The sequence below is a fragment of the Neoarius graeffei genome, chromosome 19 (assembly GCF_027579695.1).
Source record: "Neoarius graeffei isolate fNeoGra1 chromosome 19, fNeoGra1.pri, whole genome shotgun sequence".
Lineage (NCBI taxonomy): Eukaryota > Metazoa > Chordata > Actinopteri > Siluriformes > Ariidae > Neoarius > Neoarius graeffei.
The window spans coordinates 16,254,487-16,277,672 of NC_083587.1; the positions used below are offsets into that span (position 1 = coordinate 16,254,487).

The window sequence follows — 23,186 nt, forward strand, 5'->3', positions numbered from 1 at the left end:
TGGTTATGGAGTGCGTGTTCAAGCCTAGGGTATTATACGTTCGTAAACTACCACTCCGAACACTCTTACTCTCTGTTCTCTGTGTCATGTTGAGTTTACGAAAGGAGTCCGAGGGAGAACGGGGTTTTGTCTTAGCAGCGTGGCTACAGGCGCTGATAGCAGCGAGTATGTGTGTGCGCAGCCTGGTCAAGCCCCTCCCCCTCCCCCCATGGCCCGCCCCCACCCTCTACCCTTCCCCGCCTCCTGCTTCTCATTAGCAAAACGACGCACTGGGAAAAGCGCTGAAATGGGGCTTTCTCCCAGGAGGCTATATTTACGTGCCGAGGGTTCATTTCGAGAAAGGCTGTGGATATAACATCCGGAAGCCTCCACGAGCCCGTTTAAAGCATCAACAAACCACCATGCCATGGGACCTTTAATAAACTAAAAGGTAAAATCCTGTATTTCAGCCTTCACCATGAGAACTCTGCCTTTCACTAACTCTGTACTGGACATAATGTTTATATCTAAAAAAGGAGAAAATAAAACAGCAACCCCTGCACTAAAATTTGTCCCGTGGCTAAGAACATACTGCCCTTCCGACCACAGACCCCAGTCCGCTTCATTTAAATCATCACTGTGCGTTTCCTATAGTAAAATAACGTATATCTTTTTTGCCTGATTACTTCAGTTAATAAAGCTCTTTTCTGTGCGTCTCTTCCCCCATTTATATTTAAAGACACTACTCTGAAACCCTGCTTGTCGGAAGATGAGACAGAGCAGTAAAGAACCAGACAGAAAGAACCAGCAGAGATGAAACACCCGGTGTTGTGCAGTCACTGAAAGCTTTTTATTTCATGCGCTTCATTTTCTTAACCATTCTGCTTTTGGATTCTTTTAGACCTTTCCTCAGACCAGTGACATGCTTCTTTAGACGATAACGCTTCTTTCCATCCAGGAAGTCTGTGTCAACAGCTCTTTGAGGAGTAGTAACTGATTTAATAAACTTTTCAACATCGGCAAAATAATCTTCAACATTCACTTTTTTACCAAACGTCTCATCCAGAAAACTATTAATTTCCTCAAGCGAGTACATTTCTTCGCTTTGAGAAATACTTCCTGCTACAGAGGCGCTGTCAGGAGTTATACGCCATGTCAGTCACACTGTTACCATAACAACCATCCGACTTCATCACCTCCTCTGCCTCACTGTCGGGTCTAACGTTCAATAACTCAGCCTCGTGTAAAACTGGACACCCTGCATCCTGCGGAGATCTCCCCATACCGACCTCCCCCCGCTCTGTCCTACTCTGTTCAGCCTCCATCAACTACGCTGAAATACTACTTCTGGCATCTGCAGCTCAGGCACGGAGCTTCCGGACTCAACTTGAGCGGGCGGCGCAGATTCAGATGACGTTAGCCAACTGCTGTTCGCCTCCCCACCGTCAGTCACCGCAGCCACACCGCTATCAATCACACTGCTTCCCCTTTCCTCACTAACAGTTCCAGCGGCAGCAGCCGGCTCTGCTACACGCTGTCTGTGAGGACAAGCGACCCGCATCCCCACATTCAAAGCATTTCATGCTCACCGAACTCGCATACACCATGTAAAAACCTTCCTCGTGTTTAACCCGGAAGGAAACATCCAGTGTTTGAGTCAGGAAATCCAAAAACAAACACTTGTCTCCGTAGAGACTGAACATGCTTCAGTTCAGGGCTTTGAACCAGAATTTTTTTCCTATTGGTTCGTTCCGAACAGAAACGGAATTTTAACGTTTCCGGTTTTGGGTTCCACCATTAAATAGACGTTCCCGAACCGGTTAGAACAAAAAAATTTCGTTCCCGGAACGGTTAATTACGTTCCCTGTCAGCGGTTTAACAAATGGCTATAAAATTATGTCTCTGTCTCATCCAGCTTAAGCCAAATGTAGGCTAATTCTATTACAACCTTCATTAAATAAGACAAGAAATAATTCAAAACAATTATTATTTCAAATGTTGGCGATTTGGATTCTCAGTATGTCTTCCCATCTACACAAACAGAAAAAGTGCCAAAAATGAAAGATAATTCGTTTAGTGTGTTACCAAAGGCTAGTCAGGCCCTATGCACTGATAGGCTAACAGAGGTTAACGTCATTTAATGTTCGCGAGCCTCTCATTAACGTGGACAAATATATTGATATCGTGTTTGAAATTGACGTTTTCGAATAATGATAGACTGCAATATTTACCTCTTATTTAAGATGTGGAGACGTGATAGTAGCCCACCCTCCCGCTCTCTCCATTCAGTCAGCGAACGTCACACAGGAAGTGAACCCCAGCGGGTCATAGAAACTTGCACAGGAGAAGAATGACTTTTTTATTTGTAGGATACGGAAACTTTGAGGAACGAAATAAAAACCGGTATTAACCGGTTACCATTATTTTTAATAAGCGTTTCTGTTCCGGAACATAAAAAATAATAAAGTTTCTGGTTTCGTTTCTGTTCCATGTGAAATAGAAAAAGTTCCCGGTTTTCGTTTTCGTTCCTTGAACCGGTTCAAAGCCCTGCTTCAGTTTATCATTTTTACAGCCCAAACGTACCGTCTGGAATCCACTCGCAAACTTCCCAAAGCACTTCAGTTCTCGCTCCAGCGCTTCGTTGGGAATAAACGGCGGGGGAGTCCGGACACGGTGACCCGGACAGAAGGCACCGCCAGCAGGGAAACTTGTACAAACTCATTATATATATATATATATATATATATATATATATATATATATATATATATATATATATTGCTCTCTAGGGCTGGGTATCACAGTCAATTTCCTAGATCGATTCGATTCTTAGGGTTTTAAATTGATTAATCACGATTTGATTCGATTCAATCTGAATCAATTCAATCTGCTCTTAAATAATGAAAATATCTCCATACAATACGTTACAAAATACACGTCTTTATTTTGTAAATTTGACAGTTCACACGTAACTGTAAACAAAACTGTCTTATCTTCCTGTAATTAAAAAAGTGCAAATAAAAGTGCAAATGTAAATGCGGTGTGGCTCGTGAGAACCTCGGTGGTCCGTAGTACAACCCCGATTCCAAAAAAGTTGGGACAAAGTACAAATTGTAAATAAAAACGGAATGCAATTATTTACAAATCTCAAAAACTGATATTATATTCACAATAGAACATAGACAACATATCAAATGTCGAAAGTGAGACAATTTGAAATTTCATGCCAAATATTGGCTCATTTGAAATTTCATGACAGCAACGCATCTCAAAAAAGTTGGGACAGGGGCAATAAGAGGCTGGAAAAGTTAAAGGTACAAAAAAGGAACAGCTGGAGGACCAAATTGCAACTCATTAGGTCAATTGGCAATAGGTCATTAACATGACTGGGTATAAAAAGAGCATCTTGGAGTGGCAGCGGCTCTCAGAAGTAAAGATGGGAAGAGGATCACCAATCCCCCTAATTCTGTGCCGACAAATAGTGGAGCAATATCAGAAAGGAGTTCGACAGTGTAAAATTGCAAAGGGTTTGAACATATCATCATCTACAGTGCATAATATCATCAAAAGATTCAGAGAATCTGGAAGAATCTCTGTGCGTAAGGGTCAAGGCCGGAAAACCATACTGGGTGCCCGTGATCTTCGGGCCCTTAGACGGCACTGCATCACATACAGGCATGCTTCTGTATTGGAAATCACAAAATGGGCTCAGGAATATTTCCAGAGAACATTATCTGTGAACACAATTCACCGTGCCATCCGCCGTTGCCAGCTAAAACTCTATAGTTCAAAGAAGAAGCCGTATCTAAACATGATCCAGAAGTGCAGACGTCTTCTCTGGGCCAAAGCTCATTTAAAATGGACTGTGGCAAAGTGGAAAACTGTTCTGTGGTCAGACGAATCAAAATTTGAAGTTCTTTATGGAAATCAGGGACGCCGTGTCATTCGGACTAAAGAGGAGAAGGACGACCCAAGTTGTTATCAGCGCTCAGTTCAGAAGCCTGCATCTCTGATGGTATGGGGTTGCATTAGTGCGTGTGGCATGGGCAGCTTACACATCTGGAAAGACACCATCAATGCTGAAAGGTATATCCAGGTTCTAGAGCAGCATATGCTCCCATCCAGACGACGTCTCTTTCAGGGAAGACCTTGCATTTTCCAACATGACAATGCCAAACCACATACTGCATCAATTACAGCATCATGGCTGCGTAGAAGAAGGGTCCGGGTACTGAACTGGCCAGCCTGCAGTCCAGATCTTTCACCCATAGAAAACATTTAGCGCATCATAAAACGGAAGATACGACAAAAAAGACCTAAGACAGTTGAGCAACTAGAATCCTACATTAGACAAGAATGGGTTAACATTCCTATCCCTGAACTTGAGCAACTTGTCTCCTCAGTCCCCAGACGTTTACAGACTGTTGTAAAGAGAAAAGGAGATGTCTCACAGTGGTAAACATGGCCTTGTCCCAACTTTTTTGAGATGTGTTGTTGTCATGAAATTTAAAATCATCTAATTTTTCTCTTTAAATGATACATTTTCTCAGTTTAAACATTTGATATGTCATCTATGTTCTATTCTGAATAAAATATGGAATTTTGAAACTTCCACATCATTGCATTCCGTTTTTATTTACAATTTGTACTTTGTCCCAACTTTTTTTGGAATCGGGGTTGTACATGAGACATGAGGCACCACTCTGTGTCAATGTAGTGAGATGTCACCGTTAAGTAGGACTGCGTTGACAGCGATGTCCAGGTGTCACACGTGATAGCGACTCTGTTTGCTGACTGCATTTTCATTCGTATCTCGTCTTTCACAGATGTATACATCATGGGTATCACAGTTTCAGTCAGATGTTTACGCTGCACCATAACGTAGTGTGGTTCGAGTACCTGAATGAGCTGCCTGAATCCTTCATTTTCCACTACCGAGTATGGGCGTAAATCTCTGCAAACAAAAGTTGCGATGGCCTCTGTTATCTTTATGGCCCGCGGAGACTCTGATGGTAACGCTAGCAGGTCCTTCAGTTTCTTTTGTTTAGCTGTCGGAAGCTAAGGTTAGCGTAGTGTGGTACCTTGTCAGGTGGTTTCTGAGGTTTGTAGTATTCCTACAATAACTGAGCTCTGCTTGGCATATCTTGCAAACTACCTTGGTTTTATCAAGCTCTTTGTCCTTTGTCGTTTTAAATTTGAAATGATTCCACACGTCAGATTTCATTTGAGACGGCTTGCCGAGCGGTGTTTTCCCTGCCTCAGCCATGGCTCTGGCCTCAGCCATTTTGTGTGCGTGCTTGAACGTCACGACGTACGACTGCGCAGCTGCGTCATCACGCATGAGACGGCTGAGGGAGGAAAATCACACAACACACGAGATTGTGTTGTGGAAAAAAAAAAAAAAACCTCGATATCATGCCCTGTGAATCAATAGTGTGAAATTTAAATGAAATCGATCCAAAATCGATTAAATCGATTTTTTTACCCAGCCCTATTGCTCTCTATGAGCTGATTGACAAGCTCCTGATGTTTCATAAACACCACCACCGCTTTATTCATGTGGGAGGCGCACACGATGTTTCCATAACCCACTTGTTCTCCAACCGCGAGCAACTCCTGCTCCACCAGAACCGTAGGTTGTGGCACCACCCTTACCCCATGTTTCAAGGACGGGGCGGTGTCCTGGAGGATGCCATCCCCGCCAAACAGCCAACACACACACACAAAACCACACTACCAACAGCTGCAAAATAATCAGACAATAAATATCACAAGAAAAAAACAATAGGAAAAAGTTTCGAAAAGAAAGTTGTAAACTCTCAGCCAAAACTCACCACACCCTCCACCACCAATCTCCCAGCATGCAGTGCAGAGAGAGAGAGAGAGAGAGAGAGAGAGAGAGAGATATTCTGTGTTCATTTTTGGAAAGTGACATCATCGCCAAGTCAAAGCTACTGCTGACCGTAGCAACCCAGCTTCACTATAGCAACCGTTTCTTTGCTTCCCCTGTGTCTCAATGAAGTGATGATGTGATGTGAGGGAAATCCTCTTTGAGCTGACAACATAAAACTGGACAGAACATTTCAGCATCTCCTTCCTCTGAACCCACAAGCAAAAAATGAGAGCACAGCTGCTCGGCATGCTGGGAAACGCTCTCCCTCCTCACATCGGGTCTGATTCAAACCTTTACACTGCACAGTCTAAACTACACACTAAGCATGCACCGATACCGATACTGGCATCGGCCCCGATACTCCACTAATATATTCATACTCGTACTTGTCAAACAGTTGCCGATACCATGAACCGATACCAGTGCCGATCCCATGCGCCGATACCAATGTTCCCCGCAGCGCTTTTTGTTCCATTCGAGAGAGGAAAAAAAACTGAAGCATTGTTGAGCTCAGGCTTGAGCATAATATGATAGGCTATACCATGCGCCGATAGTGTTCCGTGAAGCGCCTTTTGCCAGCGTCCGTTCGAGGAAAAAAAGCCTCTCCCAGGAAAAAAATTGTAAATCTCAAGCATTGAGCGTAGGCTAATTTTGTCAGAAGACAAAAAAAAATTGTTCGACAACAACCCATTTTTCCATGACGAAGATGTGTTTGCGTAGTCATGAAACAGTGCCGTCACAACATCTTTCCCCAACACTGTCATTTTAAACATCTCTCCACACTCCACTCCCTTTCGCTGCCATACGCAGATAGGCCTACGCTAAGATCCCCAACGTTGTCCTTTTTTAATGTTGGCTATTCGCCTAGGTAAGGGTTTTGTAGGACAGGCTACTCACTAACAAACAAATGAAAATCGGATTTTTGTATAGGTGAATCCAACCGGCAGAGTTTTTAAGTACGAGTCCAACCGGGAGAGTTTAAGAGTGAAGAGTGAGAGAGAGAGCTTGTTTCATTTGAGGGCAACGCTAAGACCAAGGAAATTGACGTCCCATCTACAGGTATGGAGCTCCACGAGCACGGGACGCGATGTTGCGAATGGACAGCAACAGCGTCTGCCTAACAAGTTCTGCGACTGAACAAGAGCGTGCTCGAGGCATTCAACTCTCCTGCAGCACACAGCAGGATGTGCGCACATGCACATGAGAGGAGGGGGGGGCATATTTTAGTCTGCATTACTGGCGATGGAAATTAAATAATACATCGTCGCCGGCCGCCACTGTTATCTTGTGCGCTCTCTGTGATGTTGCCATGGTCACTGCTCCTCCCTTTCACGCCCTTGTCTTGTTGCTAAATGTAATTGGAGTAGTTTAAGCGCACCACCAGAACAACCCTTAAGTCAACCAAGACCGCAATGTTGCGGAAGGCCGATGATAGAGGGGGTAAGTGACCAGCGGAGTGAAATGATCACGCTGCATGTGGTAACTCACTGCTCTCTCCTCCCTTCATCAACAATCGGTCTTACATGTTGCAAGAGTGCAAGTCTTTCTTGACTTCGAAAGTTGGACATTGTAATCTAATCCAAATAAATAGCAGCCTTTTTCAGAAATTGCAGCAGCTAAATATTTAATTCTTTGTGTAGGCTATTTGCAATGAGTGTAGTTTTCTGGGAGTGAATGTTGCGCGACAATCGAGAGAGATTGCACACGGAAGCGCAGATAGCCTTGTAGTCCACGTTACACTGCCAGCAGACAGCGCCTCTTCATTTCACGGTAGCGCTTCTTTTGCAACATTGTTATGTAGGCCTAGCGCAGCAGCGCTTAGGTTTTGCAACATTATTGTAACAATGTTGCAAAAGATAAGCGCTACCGTGAAGAGGCGCTGTCTGGCTGTGTGACGTGGACTCAAGGCTACTCTGCGCTTCTGGAGCAGCGGAGATTGTCAATGTGAACCCGTGTGCATGATCACTCCAGTTAGAAAACAACATTCACGGGAAATAGATAAAGTAGGCCTATTAAATATTCAAATGCTGCAATTTTTGAAAAATTATATTTTAATAACATCAACAGTATCGGTATCGGTAGTACTCGGTATCGGCAAGTACTGAAATGATAGTACTCATACTCGTATCGGTTTTCACAAATGTGGTATCGGTGCATCTCTACTACACACACAATATTATACACTACACACTATTCATTGCACACTGCATACACACACACACACACACAGACTACACACTATACACTGCAAACTGTACACTACGCCCTGTAAACCACACACTCCTGCTGCAGTAACGGGAAAGACATTCGTATCGTTCCACTGCAAACCATCAAGAGAACTGAAACACGATTACTCGGGCACGCTCCTCTCCCCAGGAGGAAACTAGCATGAAAATAACGATCATCAACCTGTCAGCATATGCTCCTCTCCTCTGAGCCTCATCACACTCACACTTCAGTGTTTAATTCACACACAGAGCAGGACATGCTCCAACGGTTCATTTAATAAAAATCAACATCACGCCTTTGACTGCTGCAATTAGCGAGACGGTGTGTTCAAGTTTATCACAGTTTCAGCATCGAGACATGAAGACACACAGAGAGAGAGAGACAGACACTGATGGAGAGACAGATAAACAGACAAGCATATAGACAGGGAGGCCGAGAGAGAGAGAGAGAGAGACGCACATGTAAAATCAAGATAAAACGGGGGCGTCGTGGCTCAGGTGGCTAAGGCGCCATACCATAAATCCGGGGACCCGGGTTCGATTCCGACCCGAGGTCATTTCCCGATCCCTCCCCGTCTCTCTCTCCCACTCATTTCCTGTCCTGTCTCTACACTGTCCTATCCAATAAAGGTGAAAAAAATCTTTCAAAAAAAAAAAATCAAGATAAAACAATGAATGAAAGTCATTATTTGGGGTAAAAATAAATAAATAACAGATTCGGAAAAGATACGGCCTTGGAATCTTTATTTAATCGATTATTTTAGTTTCGGTTCTTGTATTACGTGTTCATTTTTCAGCAGAGATATTTATTTATTTCCTTATTAAACCAGCACTTAAGGACACGTCTATTTTATTCAAGCATAATCTGGGGCAACAGAAACAAACCGAAACTTGGCCTCAAGCTTCGGCGTCAGTCCACGAGCATAAAGATCCGAAGTCGTCCTTCCTTCTGATCCGAAACCCAGGACCAAAAGCGAGGAGGAATGGTCTGCCGTACTTCACAGTGACGTCTGGAGAGAAGTCAGTGACCCCTGAAACCCAGTTCAATCCGTCTGGCTGTTTCAGCTCAGCACGAAGCCTTGAACAAATCACTCTCGGTTAAACGGTTGTTCCTCTGGAGTCTGACCCGCAGGAGCGTCTCAGGTAGCGGTGGAGAAGGCGGTTCCTGCTCAGCGGGCGTGTGGCACATCACATCAGCGCTTTAGAGCGATTGAGCTTCGCCCTGCTGTCTGTCTGAAGAAGCCAGATTGCATGCGGCAGGTTCTCCCCAGGCCATTTCCCTCCACAAACGTGCAATTTTTCCACCTGCTCGCTGTCCTCACACCGGCTACGAGATCTTTCACAGGCAGGAGGCGCTCTGTGTGCGCACGCACAGGTGGTCTAGTATATAATGTGTACACTGGCATGTTGACTGGGAGTAAAACAAAAATGTTACAAGACTAGCATCCCCCCCACACTATGTAACAGCATCCAATCTGACAAGTCTGACGTTTTCATTCTTACTTGACACGTTTTCAAGCAGAGGCGCCGCCCAATCCTACCTTGCCCCACCCACCACTATCAAATCACTCATAAGTAAACACTTACTTGTTTTAGTCATTTGCAATAAGCACAAGAAGACAAAATCACTCACCACGTCAAACACTATTCCAGATCCAGAAATTAATTGTACTTATGGGCACGATATCTTAAAAATGAAGATTAAACCTGCTATACTTTTATAATTTTATGGCCTAACTCAGTAGCAGGAAGTAAGGCTGGGTGATCCGATAAAAATGTCATCACATCACAGTACTTGAAAACGTTTGTACGATCCGTGACAGGTATCAAGATCCAATTATCCACTGGCAGCAAAACAGCATCAATTTAATGCCTTCAAACACTGAATCTGTGAAATAATTTGTAAAAAATCTATGCTATTTATGGCCCTTTTCCACTACCCTTTTTCAGCTCACTTCAGCTCACTTCAGCCCGACACGGCTCGCGTTTCGACTACCAAAGAACAGCACGACTCAGCTCGTTTCAGCCCTGCTTAGCCCCTAAAACTCGCACCGTTTTGGAGTGGGGCTGAAGCGAGCCAAACCGTGCCGAGTGAGGCTGGGGGCGTGAGCAGACACTCCCCTGTGCACTGATTGGTGAGGAGGAGTGTCCTCACATGCCCACACACGCCCCGCGAGCACGCTGGGATCTGTAAACACCGTAAACCCGGAAGAAGAATAATTACGAATTACGAGAATTATGAAGCCTTATGCGCCTCGCCTCATCTATACGCTCTTGCCAGTATCTGTTGGCGTTGTCGGTGACAACAAGCCACAGAACCAAGACCAGCAACACTAACGACTCCATGTCCTCCATGTTTATTGTTTACTATTCAGGTTGTGAGACTACTGCTTAAAAGCTCACTGATGTCACTGTTTGCGCTGCTTAACGACATCACGTGACGTCCACCCACTTTCGCTAACTCCACCCAATGTGTCCACCCACTTCCAGCCAGCACGGTTCAGCGCGGTTGTAGTCGAAATGCAACTCCAACAGCCCCGCTCAGCTCGACTCGGCACGGCATGGCTCAGCCCAACTCAGCCGCATTTGTAGTGGAAAAGCGGCGTTAGTTTGCATTTATTAACAAGAGAGCGCTCTGAGAGCACAATATCCCCCGCTGGCGACTCGGCCATAACTCTGGTAAAATGCGACTGAATGGAACAAAATTACAATATGCGTATTACTGACATAACAAAGAATCCTGTCAAGTTTCATAAACTTCGTCCAAAAATTGTGAGAGCAGTTGATTTCAGAAAGCAAGTGCACCTTGATGAAGTTGCCAAAGTACAAGTTTGTTAATAATCAAGGGCATAACTCTGAGAAAATTTGCCCAAATTGAACGAAATTTCAATCTGTGTATAACTGTCATATAACAAAGCCTTTTGCCAAGTTTGGTGAAATTCCTCCACAAACTGTGAGAGGAGTTGATTTCAGAAGAACCTACACCCTCATGAAATTGTCAAAGAATGAGTTGTTTAATCAAGGGTCAAAACTCTGGGAAAATTTTCACAAACGAAATTAAATCGCAATCTGCGTATTACCGTCATATAACAAGGCCTTTTGCCAAGCTTCAAGAAATTCATCCAAAAATTGTGAGAGGTGTTGATGTCAGAAGGCAAGCACACCTTCACGAAATTGTCAAAGTATAATTTTGTTAATCAAGGGCTGTAACTCTGGGAAAATGTGACCAAGTTTAATATGTGCATTACTGACATATAACAAAGAATCCTGCCAAGTTTCATGAAATTCCTCCAATAATTGCGAGAGCAGTTGATTTGAGAAGGTGAGCACCCTTCTTGGGACAGACGGACGGACATCGCCACGAAATAATCCCCCTTCAGGCCTTTCGGCCAGGGGGGATAAAAAAAATGTTAAGTCATGGAGTAATTTATCATGATATCGATATCGCACTGTTGTATCGCTCAGCCCTCGTAGGATGTCAGAGTCACGACTGATGAGAACGACGGGGAACGTGAACAACTCCGTTAAAACATGCCTTTTATTTGTTTGTTTTATCCAAATCACCAAACACTCACGAACTCACAATAAGCCAACAGCGTTCACGAAGTATTTATTATTATTTATTTTCTATACTCTTATTTCAAAGTAGAGTATTTCAGGTTGAGGAGAGCCCCGAGTAAGAATTCCGAGTCATGGAGGGAGCGTTTCATTGGTTTTATCCTCAACGGAGATCAGAAATCAAACACACGGATCCAGATCATCACACTCTTGCCTCGCCGTACAGAACTCCAGACACGAGTTGGCTGTTTTGAAGCTTTAAAGCCAAGGCGCTAATACTTAAACCCGAGACAGCGCCAACAAGTCGAGTCCTTCTTGGTCTGAACGTGGATGCCTGACGTATGTTAAATAAACTTCAGACAAGGACGAAGATGTTGAAGAAAAACTCTTTCAGGCGTCTGACCTTGCTATGACCTCGACCCTGTTTGGATCGTTTCTGGAACAGAATCAGATCACCTGCTGGTTATGATGATCGTTCCATTTATCTGACGAACATTCAACAATTTGTTCTCGCGATATCGTGCTGACGATGAGAAACAAACAGACGGAGAACTCGCAAGCGAAAAGAAAGAAGGAGAAAATGATGGAAAGTTAAAAAATTGCTCCTCTGTCCACCTGAGAGTCTCATTAGTGCGATATTTCATGAGCGAGTGGTTGAACGTTTGTAGGATGTACATGGAGCGATCACTGGAAGGAGCAGAGCTGATTAGATTTAGGAATTCGTCCAACAAGGTCAAGGTCGGACCTTGAAGTTGTTCTTCATATGCAGTGTTAAGAGCATCTGGCGCGTACACGTGAGGAAAACGAGGACTTGTTGGTGACTGAGGGCTGTTGGCGTCGAGTCTGACTGTTGCTTTTTTTTTTCATGGACTTGAGCATTTCCAGGTTTCCATGGCAACCATGGACTGCTATTTTTGAATAGATCTTTTTTATTTTGCTGTATCACTGTACTCCAGGGTTCAGAAATGTTTCTATTTTCTTTATCAACAACAATAATCATGTGTATCAACAATAATTATCATTCAAAATGCAATTAAAACTTTGAATTATGGAAATTAAAGATTCATACTATTTCTTTTTCTTGTGAAAATACATATTTTATCAAATTTAGGACATTGTCTTTTGCAGCTGCTACACTGTGGTATATTTTATATATATATATATATATATATATATATATATATATATATATATATATATATATATATATATATATATGAGTGATTCCACACTTATGGGTACTGAAATGGGGGCATGAACTTATTTTTAAAAATTCACCTAAAACCATTTCTTTTTTTACCATCAGGTCACAAAACATGTAATCTTTAATGAATGATATGTTAAAAGATAACTTTAATTTTCTGAGATGTAATAAAAACATATTTATATGCCAAAGTCAAGCCTATGAGTTCCAAAATGATGTCTGTTACATTACTTCTGTTACGATTGTCCATCTCGCGTCTGTTACAAATTAATTACAGTCTAGCTCTATACCATGTTAATCTTATTGAAAGAATGTGTATGTTTATTCTACTACACATGTTTATTAATTATATTTGCTAAAACATCACCTTCCTATGTTTCAAAAAGTAATTCTACATTGTTAAAATTGAGAATATATATGTCCACAACACTTCTGTTACGTTCTGACTTTGGCATATAAATATGTTTTTATTACATCTCAGAAAATTAAAGTTATCTTTTAACATATCATTCATTAAAGATTACATGTTTTGTGACCTGATGGTAAAAAAAGAAATGGTTTTAGGTGAATTTTTAAAAATAAGTTCATGCCCCCATTTCAGTACCCATAAGCGTGGAATCACTCATATATATATATATATATATATATATATATATATATATAAATATGTTTGCGGGTGGCGCCATTTTGTACAGACCTATAACGCATGCATCAAATCACAGCATTGCATCTTATTTTACCAACAGATGGCGTTCGCGTTGCTATAAACATTGAATACCGATGGTTGATCATTGCTATGATTTTTCTTTGAAAACGCGTATGTGTACAGAAACTTTAGATATAACCTACAATAAGGGCATTTTATTTGTTTAAGACCAATTTTCCAGGACTCAATATGAATTTCAAGCACTTTTCCAGGCCTTTAGGGCATATTTTGAAATTCCAGGTTTTTCCAGGCCGTACGAACCCTGGTACTCATTTGGTGCATGTTGGACAGACACACCTTATACACACCAAACTATGATTACACACCCAAACACATAAAGGCCTACATTGGGGGGTGGGGGGGGGGAAGTAAACAAACCATTGCAAAGGAAATCCGTACTCCGCTTGCCAGTAATCCAAGACGATGCCAAAACCAACAATAATGGCGGTTTTGCTGTAACGTTTTTGGCACTTTTTTCATTTCGAACCTCGTTCTGGAGGAATCTCCATTCCCGGGGAAAATGCAGTAAAGAGCAGGTAAAGGCCATGCCAGTATCTTCTCGGTGTGATAGAGTAATCAGGGCTCTCTGGCAGGCTGAGAGGGCAGCTAGCTTTGGCGAACTGATAAGACCTGACCTGAAAGCGCCGCTCCACGGGAGATGAAGATCAGCAATCAGGCGCCGGGGCGAAGGGCAAACAGTGCAGGAAGGCGAGCTAACACAACACTCAATGCTGTGCTAAAGGGAAAGTGGCACACACACACACACAGCTGGTAAACGATGTCGATGATGACGTGACTAAGAGGGATCTAAATAGCACAATGTGACTCACTGCCTTCTCAGAGCACAAAAATGAACTTAACAAAGTAAAAAGGGAAGAAGGGAAGGGTCACATGGGCAGTCGGATCACCAGAGAGAGGGAGAGAGAGAACACCCAAAGCTGAGCCATGTGAGCGTTGCACTTTCTGTCACCAATAGAATCCGTCTCCGTTACACCGACTGAAATGTCTATGGAGCTGCTGAGGTGAGAAATGTTCACGACGTGGACGTGTGGGAATCTTATCTTATCTGTCCTGCAGCTTAGCGAGCCAAATAACAAATAAGAGCAGGTGGTGTTTTTTTTTTTTTCCTTCCCTGGGTGGAAAAACCCAACTAGCTTGCATCCCACACTTTCTCCAGCTTGCTGAGAACGGCTCACCTGTGGCCGAGCACCTAACGCGTCACGGAAAGGATTTTTATTGGCTCAGAAATGAGATCATGATTCTCTAACCAGCGTGTGTTAATCCTATACCAGTGCTGAATTCTGGAATCTGATTGGTCAGAACACGTTGATTAATTTCCTTTGTAAATCAGTTTCTTCTTTGTTCCTGCTTGGCTTTTGATTAAATAAAAATACGAGCTTTAGAATAAAGCTTCTTAAATCTGTCATTTTTTTTCTGTTTAAAAAGAAAAAAAAAAAAAAAAAAGACACGACATCTGAAGATCGTTCTGGTCAGAAGGTGCTGATTAAGTTTCCATAACAGCAGCTCTGACAGTAGCGCAGGTTTATATTCATGCACTTGTTCTGATACGTTACTGTTTCCATAGTAACAGCTCGTTCACAGGGACGTGTACGGCGGACGCGCCACGTAAACGGATTTTTGAAAATGGTTGATACGGTGAAGTTTTCTGGAAGGAGACGTTCGTTTAACGTTTATGGACGGCGTCTCCAGAGTGTCAGAGCTGTAGTTTTCAGCATCTTCAGGAGATCAATATACGGTTTCTTGGTAACGTCAAAAACTTTGCATTTTTTTTTTTTAATTGTCTTGTTCACTTCAAGGGGTGGCACGGTGGTGTAGTGGTTAGCGCTGTCGCCTCACAGCAAGAGGGTCCGGGTTCGAGCCCCGTGGTCGGCGAGGGCCTTTCTATGTGGAGTTTGCATGTTCTCCCCGTGTCCGTGTGGGTTTCCTCCGGGTGCTCCGGTTTCCCCCACAGTCCAAAGACATGCAGGTTAGGTTAACTGGTGACTCTAAATTGACCGTAGGTGTGAATGTGAGTGTGAATGGTTGTCTGTGTCTATGTGTCAGCCCTGTGATGACCTGGCGACTTGTCCAGGGTGTACCCCGCCTTTCGCCCGTAGTCAGCTGGGATAGGCTCCAGCTCGCCTGCGACCCTGTAGAACAGGATAAAGCAGCTAGAGATAATGAGATGAGATGTTCACTTCAAGCTTCGAGAGAAAAGACTTGTTTCAGCGACTTTCCATAATATTAAAAGGGCCCTGAAATCAAAATGGGTGCTTCAGAGCTGTGTGTACGTGTCCTTTAGCATCCACAGACTCCAATGCAATATAATATCTGTGGAGAACAAATACTTCTGGAGATATTCTTGCATTCTTAATTTTATCATTCCTGACTTACAATAAAAATTTCTTACGATGAATATTTGCGCAAATCTTCATATTCGTCCAACTAAATGCTCTCAAAACATATACATAGTGCGAGAGTAGCAGCAGCGGTGGTTTGTTCACTTGTTAAAAAAACGTTTTCCGTGTTCTCTATAATCAGCGAGTTCACGAAACTAGTGTCAAGTGCTGTTTAGATTAGTGAAGGGGCGTGGCACGGTATATCTCGAATGCTACTGGCTGTTGCGGAAATCAGTCAAACGTTTCCCCACGGTGGCATACTGACTTCCTGTTTCAAAAGGAAATACAGCAAACATACAGAGCCAAACCACGGACCTCGGGTCATTTCAGTCGGCAGATTGTTGTGGTGCAAGAGGAATAAAACGCTTTGTGGTGCTCTATTTTCATGTGACGCGTAAAACCGGTTCTAACAAACAGAAATCGCAGACGAACGCTGGGAACCAAGTTGTATTTTTATCATCATTTTAAGAAGTTCAAATACTGTCCGATACCCAAGACTGACATCCTCTTAGCTACCATCCTGACTTTGAGACATGAGGCGGCTGTGCCACGCTTACCCATAATCCCTCTCTCGGATACGCTTCAACGCCGAAGTATAAACCAGCTTTCTCTCTATATCACACACCGGATCAGAAAATACGCCAAATCTGATCTAAAAGCAATCTAGCGTTAGTGCTTCAGGTCCGTGATGAAGGTGAAAGCAGACTGTGCATGCCGGGGAGAGAACAGACGAAGGGCAGGGAAGGGATTCATGTAAGGAAGGAAAACTTTCAGCTCACCTGCAGCTCTCAAACTCTTTGCTGTCCTTGTCTTCCTTCCTGTCCGACGTGGAGTCAGCAGATTGGTGTTTCTGGACTATCCTCATCCCGCCTGCTTTCACTGAGCCCAAATGACATAATAAAGTCAGTTATAATCAATCGCCATCTCTCCGTCTAACACTACCATGTTTCATACAGTTTAATACTCAAATTTTGACAGCTGGATTGTATTTCGCATAAAGACGAATCACGGAGTCATGCAGGGAATTCACAAAGCACGCTGACTTTTAAGATAAATAAATACACAAACACACTTTATATCAGCTGCTTCTGCTTTTCATTTAATAAACCTGATATTTTATCACTGCTCAAAACAGAAACGTACAAATATGAAGTGATTATCTTTAAAATGACGCAGTTGAGGGAGGATCATTTCCAGAAAAAAAAAAAAAACAGGTCACGGGACTGAGCGTTGAAAATCTTCCAGATGAAAAGGTTTATTCAGGTACAAGTCTGTGAGCTTGAAACAATCAACATTCTGAGTCAAATACTGACTCAGCATTCACAGAGTTAAACACTGACTTAATCACTGTGTGTCAAACACTGATTCGTTAACTCAGGATTCACAGACTCGAACACTGACCCCATGACTCAGGATTCACTGGTTTAAATCCTGCCGCAGGACTCAGCGGGTTAAGTGCAGACTCGGGACTCAGCGGGTTAAACTCTGACTCGGGACTCACTGGGTTAAGCACTGACTCGGGACTCATCTCATTATCTCTAGCCGCTTTATCCTGTCCTACAGGGTCGCAGGCAAGCTGGAGCCTATCTCAGCTGACTACGGGCGAAAGGCGGGGTACACCCTGGACAAGTCGCCAGGTCATCACAGGGCTGACACATAGACACAGACAACCATTCACACTCACATTCACACCTACGCTCAATTTAGAGTCACCAGTTAACCTAACCTGCATGTCTTTGGACTGTGGGGGAAACCGGAGCACCCGGAGGAAACCCACGCGGACACGGGGAGAACATGCAAACTCCGCACAGAAAGGCCCTCGCCGGCCACGGGGCTCGAACCTGGACCTTCTTGCTGTGAGGCGACAGCGCTAACCACTACACCACCGTGCCGCCTGACTCGGGACTCAGCAGGTTAAACTCTGACTTGGGACTCAGCGGGTTAAACTCTGACTCGGGACTCAGCGGATGAGTCTTTATAATCATTAAAACCTTACAAGCTGATTCTGTGACTCAGGGACTCACCGGGTTAAGCACCGGCTCGGGGACTCACCGGGTTAAGCACCGGCTCGGGGACTCACCGGGTTAAGCACCGGCTCGGGGACTCACAGGGTTAAGCTCTGACCCGGGGGCTCACAGGGTTAAGCTCTGACCCGGGGGCTCACAGGGTTAAGCTCTGACTCGGGGGGCTCACAGGGTTAAGCTCTGACTCGGGGGCTCACAGGGTTAAGCTCTGACTCGGGGGCTCACAGGGTTAAGCTCTGACTCAGGGGGCTCACAGGGTTAAGCTCTGACTCGGGGGCTCACAGGGTTAAGCTCTGACTCGGGGGCTCACAGGGTTAAGCTCTGACCCGGGGGCTCACAGGGTTAAGCTCTGACCCGGGGGCTCACAGGGTTAAGCTCTGACCCGGGGGCTCACAGGGTTAAACTCTGACCCGGGGGCTCACAGGGTTAAGCTCTGACCCGGGGGCTCACAGGGTTAAGCTCTGACCCGGGGGCTCACAGGGTTAAGCTCTGACCCGGGGGCTCACAGGGTTAAGCTCTGACCCGGGGGCTCACAGGGTTAAGCTCTGACCCGGGGGCTCACAGGGTTAAGCTCTGACCCGGGGGCTCACAGGGTTAAGCTCTGACCCGGGGGCTCACAGGGTTAAGCTCTGACCCGGGGGCTCACAGGGTTAAGCTCTGACCCGGGGGCTCACAGGGTTAAGCTCTGACCCGGGGGCTCACAGGGTTAAGCTCTGACCCGGGGGCTCACAGGGTTAAGCTCTGACCCGGGGGCTCACAGGGTTAAGCTCTGACCCGGGGGCTCACAGGGTTAAGCTCTGACCCGGGGGCTCACAGGGTTAAGCTCTGACCCGGGGGCTCACAGGGTTAAGCTCTGACCCGGGGGCTCACAGGGTTAAGCTCTGACCCGGGGGCTCACAGGGTTAAGCTCTGACCCGGGGGCTCACAGGGTTAAGCTCTGACCCGGGGGCTCACAGGGTTAAGCTCTGACCCGGGGGCTCACAGGGTTAAGCTCTGACCCGGGGGCTCACAGGGTTAAGCTCTGACCGGGGGGCTCACAGGGTTAAGCTCTGACCCGGGGGCTCACAGGGTTAAGCTCTGACTCGGGGGGCTCACAGGGTTAAGCTCTGACTCGGGGGCTCACAGGGTTAAGCTCTGACTCGGGGGCTCACAGGGTTAAGCTCTGACTCGGGGGCTCACAGGGTTAAGCTCTGACTCGGGGGCTCACAGGGTTAAGCTCTGACTCGGGGGCTCACAGGGTTAAGCTCTGACTCGGGGGCTCACAGGGTTAAGCTCTGACTCGGGGGCTCACAGGGTTAAGCTCTGACTCGGGGGCTCACAGGGTTAAGCTCTGACTCGGGGGCTCACAGGGTTAAGCTCTGACTCGGGGGCTCACAGGGTTAAGCTCTGACTCGGGGGCTCACAGGGTTAAGCTCTGACTCGGGGGCTCACAGGGTTAAGCTCTGACTCGGGGGCTCACAGGGTTAAGCTCTGACTCGGGGGCTCACAGGGTTAAGCTCTGACTCGGGGGCTCACAGGGTTAAGCTCTGACTCGGGGGCTCACAGGGTTAAGCTCTGACTCGGGGGCTCACAGGGTTAAGCTCTGACTCGGGGGCTCACAGGGTTAAGCTCTGACTCGGGGGCTCACAGGGTTAAGCTCTGACTCGGGGGCTCACAGGGTTAAGCTCTGACTCGGGGGCTCACAGGGTTAAGCTCTGACTCGGGGGCTCACAGGGTTAAGCTCTGACTCGGGGGCTCACAGGGTTAAGCTCTGACTCGGGGGCTCACAGGGTTAAGCTCTGACTCGGGGGCTCACAGGGTTAAGCTCTGACTCGGGGGCTCACAGGGTTAAGCTCTGACTCGGGGGCTCACAGGGTTAAGCTCTGACTCGGGGGCTCACAGGGTTAAGCTCTGACTCGGGGGCTCACAGGGTTAAGCTCTGACTCGGGGGCTCACAGGGTTAAGCTCTGACTCGGGGGCTCACAGGGTTAAGCTCTGACTCGGGGGCTCACAGGGTTAAGCTCTGACTCGGGGGCTCACAGGGTTAAGCTCTGACTCGGGGGCTCACAGGGTTAAGCTCTGACTCGGGGGCTCACAGGGTTAAGCTCTGACTCGGGGGCTCACAGGGTTAAGCTCTGACTCGGGGGCTCACAGGGTTAAGCTCTGACTCGGGGGCTCACAGGGTTAAGCTCTGACTCGGGGGCTCACAGGGTTAAGCTCTGACTCGGGGGCTCACAGGGTTAAGCTCTGACTCGGGGGCTCACAGGGTTAAGCTCTGACTCGGGGGCTCACAGGGTTAAGCTCTGACTCGGGGGCTCACAGGGTTAAGCTCTGACTCGGGGGCTCACAGGGTTAAGCTCTGACTCGGGGGCTCACAGGGTTAAGCTCTGACTCGGGGGCTCACAGGGTTAAGCTCTGACTCGGGGGCTCACAGGGTTAAGCTCTGACTCGGGGGCTCACAGGGTTAAGCTCTGACTCGGGGGCTCACAGGGTTAAGCTCTGACTCGGGGACTCACAGGGTTAAACTCTGACTCGGGGACTCGAACAGAACTGATTAATAATCTCAGAACTGGCTTGTAAGGTTTTAATGATTATAAAGTCAGATTTGGAAATGTCATTTTTTTATTTATAAAAAATTATAATGTCAAATTTAAAATGTCACATTATGATTTTTTTTAATCTTTCCACTCAGGCCTTCTGTCAGCTGCTGTTCTGTTTACTTTTTACTCAAGAAGTTCACACAGTGCACTGCCATTTTCAGCTTTAACAAAAATAAAAAAACAGCATGCACAGACCGGATACAACACAAGAACTTTGTCAGTGTTAATTTCCTGCATCCTCCCTTTAGAGTTCTGTAATAAAAGTCCCTGAAGCAGGACACTGGGCTGCACTGGCCTAATGCACGACTCCACCATTTGCATCAGAAAAAGAGCAGAGGGTTTAATACCAGCAGGGGGATGTCCAGCTCTCGTTTCGCTTTTCTCTTTCGGCGGCGATGACATGACCAATCAAAACAAACAAATGTCAAAATAAAAATAAAAAACAACCTTCGTGTTTGGAGAAAAACCTTCTCACAACGACAAAACCCCTAAGACTTCAGTCTGGCTCGTCAACGTGGCTTTTTTCCTGCCCATTGTTTGGCAACGCTACGTGGTGACGTTCTCACGAGTTCTAGCCAATCGGATTGCGCCTCTGGCCGACGTGTTGACGTATGTGCGTGGGGACGTCTGTAAACAGAAGTCAGAGCAACACATACGGGTACTTTGATTTCTTTTCAAACATGACAGCGGACGTGTTGCCAGGTCCTCACTTTTAACCCGATTACAGAGTTTATGTTTTTTAATATTCTCCCCTCTCACATAGCCCACAATCCACTGCGCGGTTGGGAACTTCCGGTGGCCAGGCCAAAAACCAATATTGGGCTGTATAATCAGTTTCGATGTTCAAATATCGGCTGTTCAAATATTATTACAGGTTTACATGCTCTCACAGATTTTTTTCAAGATGAATCCTGCTCGAAATGAGGGCACATTTACAATTTGTCATCAGTGTAAATGTACACTGTTAATGTTGTTGGCCAGAGTTATAGTGCTGAGTTGTTGGAACATGGATTTCGTGTCAACAGTGCAGAGTGTGAATGCGAAAGGGCTGTATGAACGATAATATAAGGATGACCGATTAAAAGCTTCTGCGCTGATGAAAAATACCATGGAACCAGTAACTAGACATCCGTCCATCCATTATCTGTAGACGCTTATCCTGTACAGGGTCGCAGGCAAGCTGGAGCCTATCCCAGCTGACTACGGGCGAAGGGCGGGGTACACCCTGGACAAATCGCCAGGTTATCGCAGGGCTGACACATAGACACAGACAACCATTCACACTCACATTCACACCTACGGTCAATTTAGAGTCACCAGTTAACCTAACCTGCATGTCTTTGGACTATGGGGGAAACCGGAGCACCCGGAGGAAACCCACGAGGACATGGGGAGAACATGCAACCTCCGCACAGAAAGGCCCTCGCTGGCTGCTGGGCTCAAACCCAGACCTTCTTGCTGTGAGGCAACAGTGCTAATCACTACAGTAACTAGACAAATATAAGCAATCTACTAGCATCATATTTCAGCTTGCAGCCGATATTTGAACATCAAAACTGATGACAAATTTACATTGATGACAAATTGTAAATGTGCCATCATTTCGAGCTGTATTAATCTTGAAAAAATCTGTGAGACCACGTAAACCTGTAATAATATTTGAACATCTGATATTTGAACATCGAAACTGATTATACAGCCCAATATTGGTTTTTGTACTGGTTTTTGGCCTGGCCACCGGAAGTTCCCAACCGCGCAGTGGATAGTGGGCTATGTGAAAGGGGTGAATAGCTTCTTTGACAAAATAATAATTGTGTGACGCTACTTTAAAGATTTATTGTACATTTTACAATTAGAGTGATGATTTTAGACTTTAAAAGTGGTGTTGAAGTAATATTTCGAGACTTATTTATTTATTTATTGCACACAAACCTGGCATCCCTGGATGACTTTCTTTCTTTCTTTCTTTCTTTCTTTCTTTCAACAAGCTATTAAGTTAAATAAACTATTTTTGCAGTGATTCCATTGTTACAAACAAACAGCAACCATATAAAACATTTATTCTGGAATTTATTTCATAACTGAATTCAATTTTATTCAGTTATTATTTCCTGCCAAAAACTAGGGAAAGTAATTTTATTTATTTATTTTAAAAATTCCAATTACCTTTTTACTTTTGTTGTTCAATTTCCAGAAAAAAGGGACAAATTTCCAAGAACACTAAGGAATCATTAAAATATTAGGCATGCTAAGAAAATACATAATGTCCCATTTATTTGATGCATTAGAGATTTTTGTTCCAGAAATTCTCATCCAGGGAACAACTCGCTATTCTGTGATACAAACTTAATGCCATTAAAAGCATCTTTGCAGAAAAAAAATTAATTTCTGAGTTGTAAATTAGGAGTAAAGTGTAGATAAAGAAGTCGATAAACAGAATGTACGGTAAGATGGGAAATACAGTGATCAATATGTACAGTGTAAATGTGAAAAGATTAAAAGGTGAAATATAGATGGCTAATTATATTTGTACAGTTACATACAGTGAACTGCATCAGAAGAAATGTTCACAATTAAAGAGTATTTGAAATCGATGTTCCAGTTCATCCCAAAGGT

At 44.8% G+C, this 23,186-nt stretch overlaps 1 protein-coding gene across 1 annotated transcript in view; it reads right to left on the reverse strand.

Moving 5' to 3' along the window:
* dap (death-associated protein) overlaps window positions 1-21,123 on the reverse strand; it is a 45,073-nt gene extending 23,950 nt beyond the window's left edge. The window contains exons 1-2 of the mRNA XM_060899736.1: window positions 20,918-21,123; window positions 16,747-16,846 (exon numbers count right to left, since the gene is read on the reverse strand). Coding sequence (XP_060755719.1) covers window positions 16,747-16,846; window positions 20,918-20,972 — 155 coding nt within the window. The 5' untranslated portion in view covers window positions 20,973-21,123. The remainder of the gene's footprint in view (window positions 1-16,746; window positions 16,847-20,917) is intronic.
* Window positions 21,124-23,186: the final 2,063 nt, after the last annotated feature.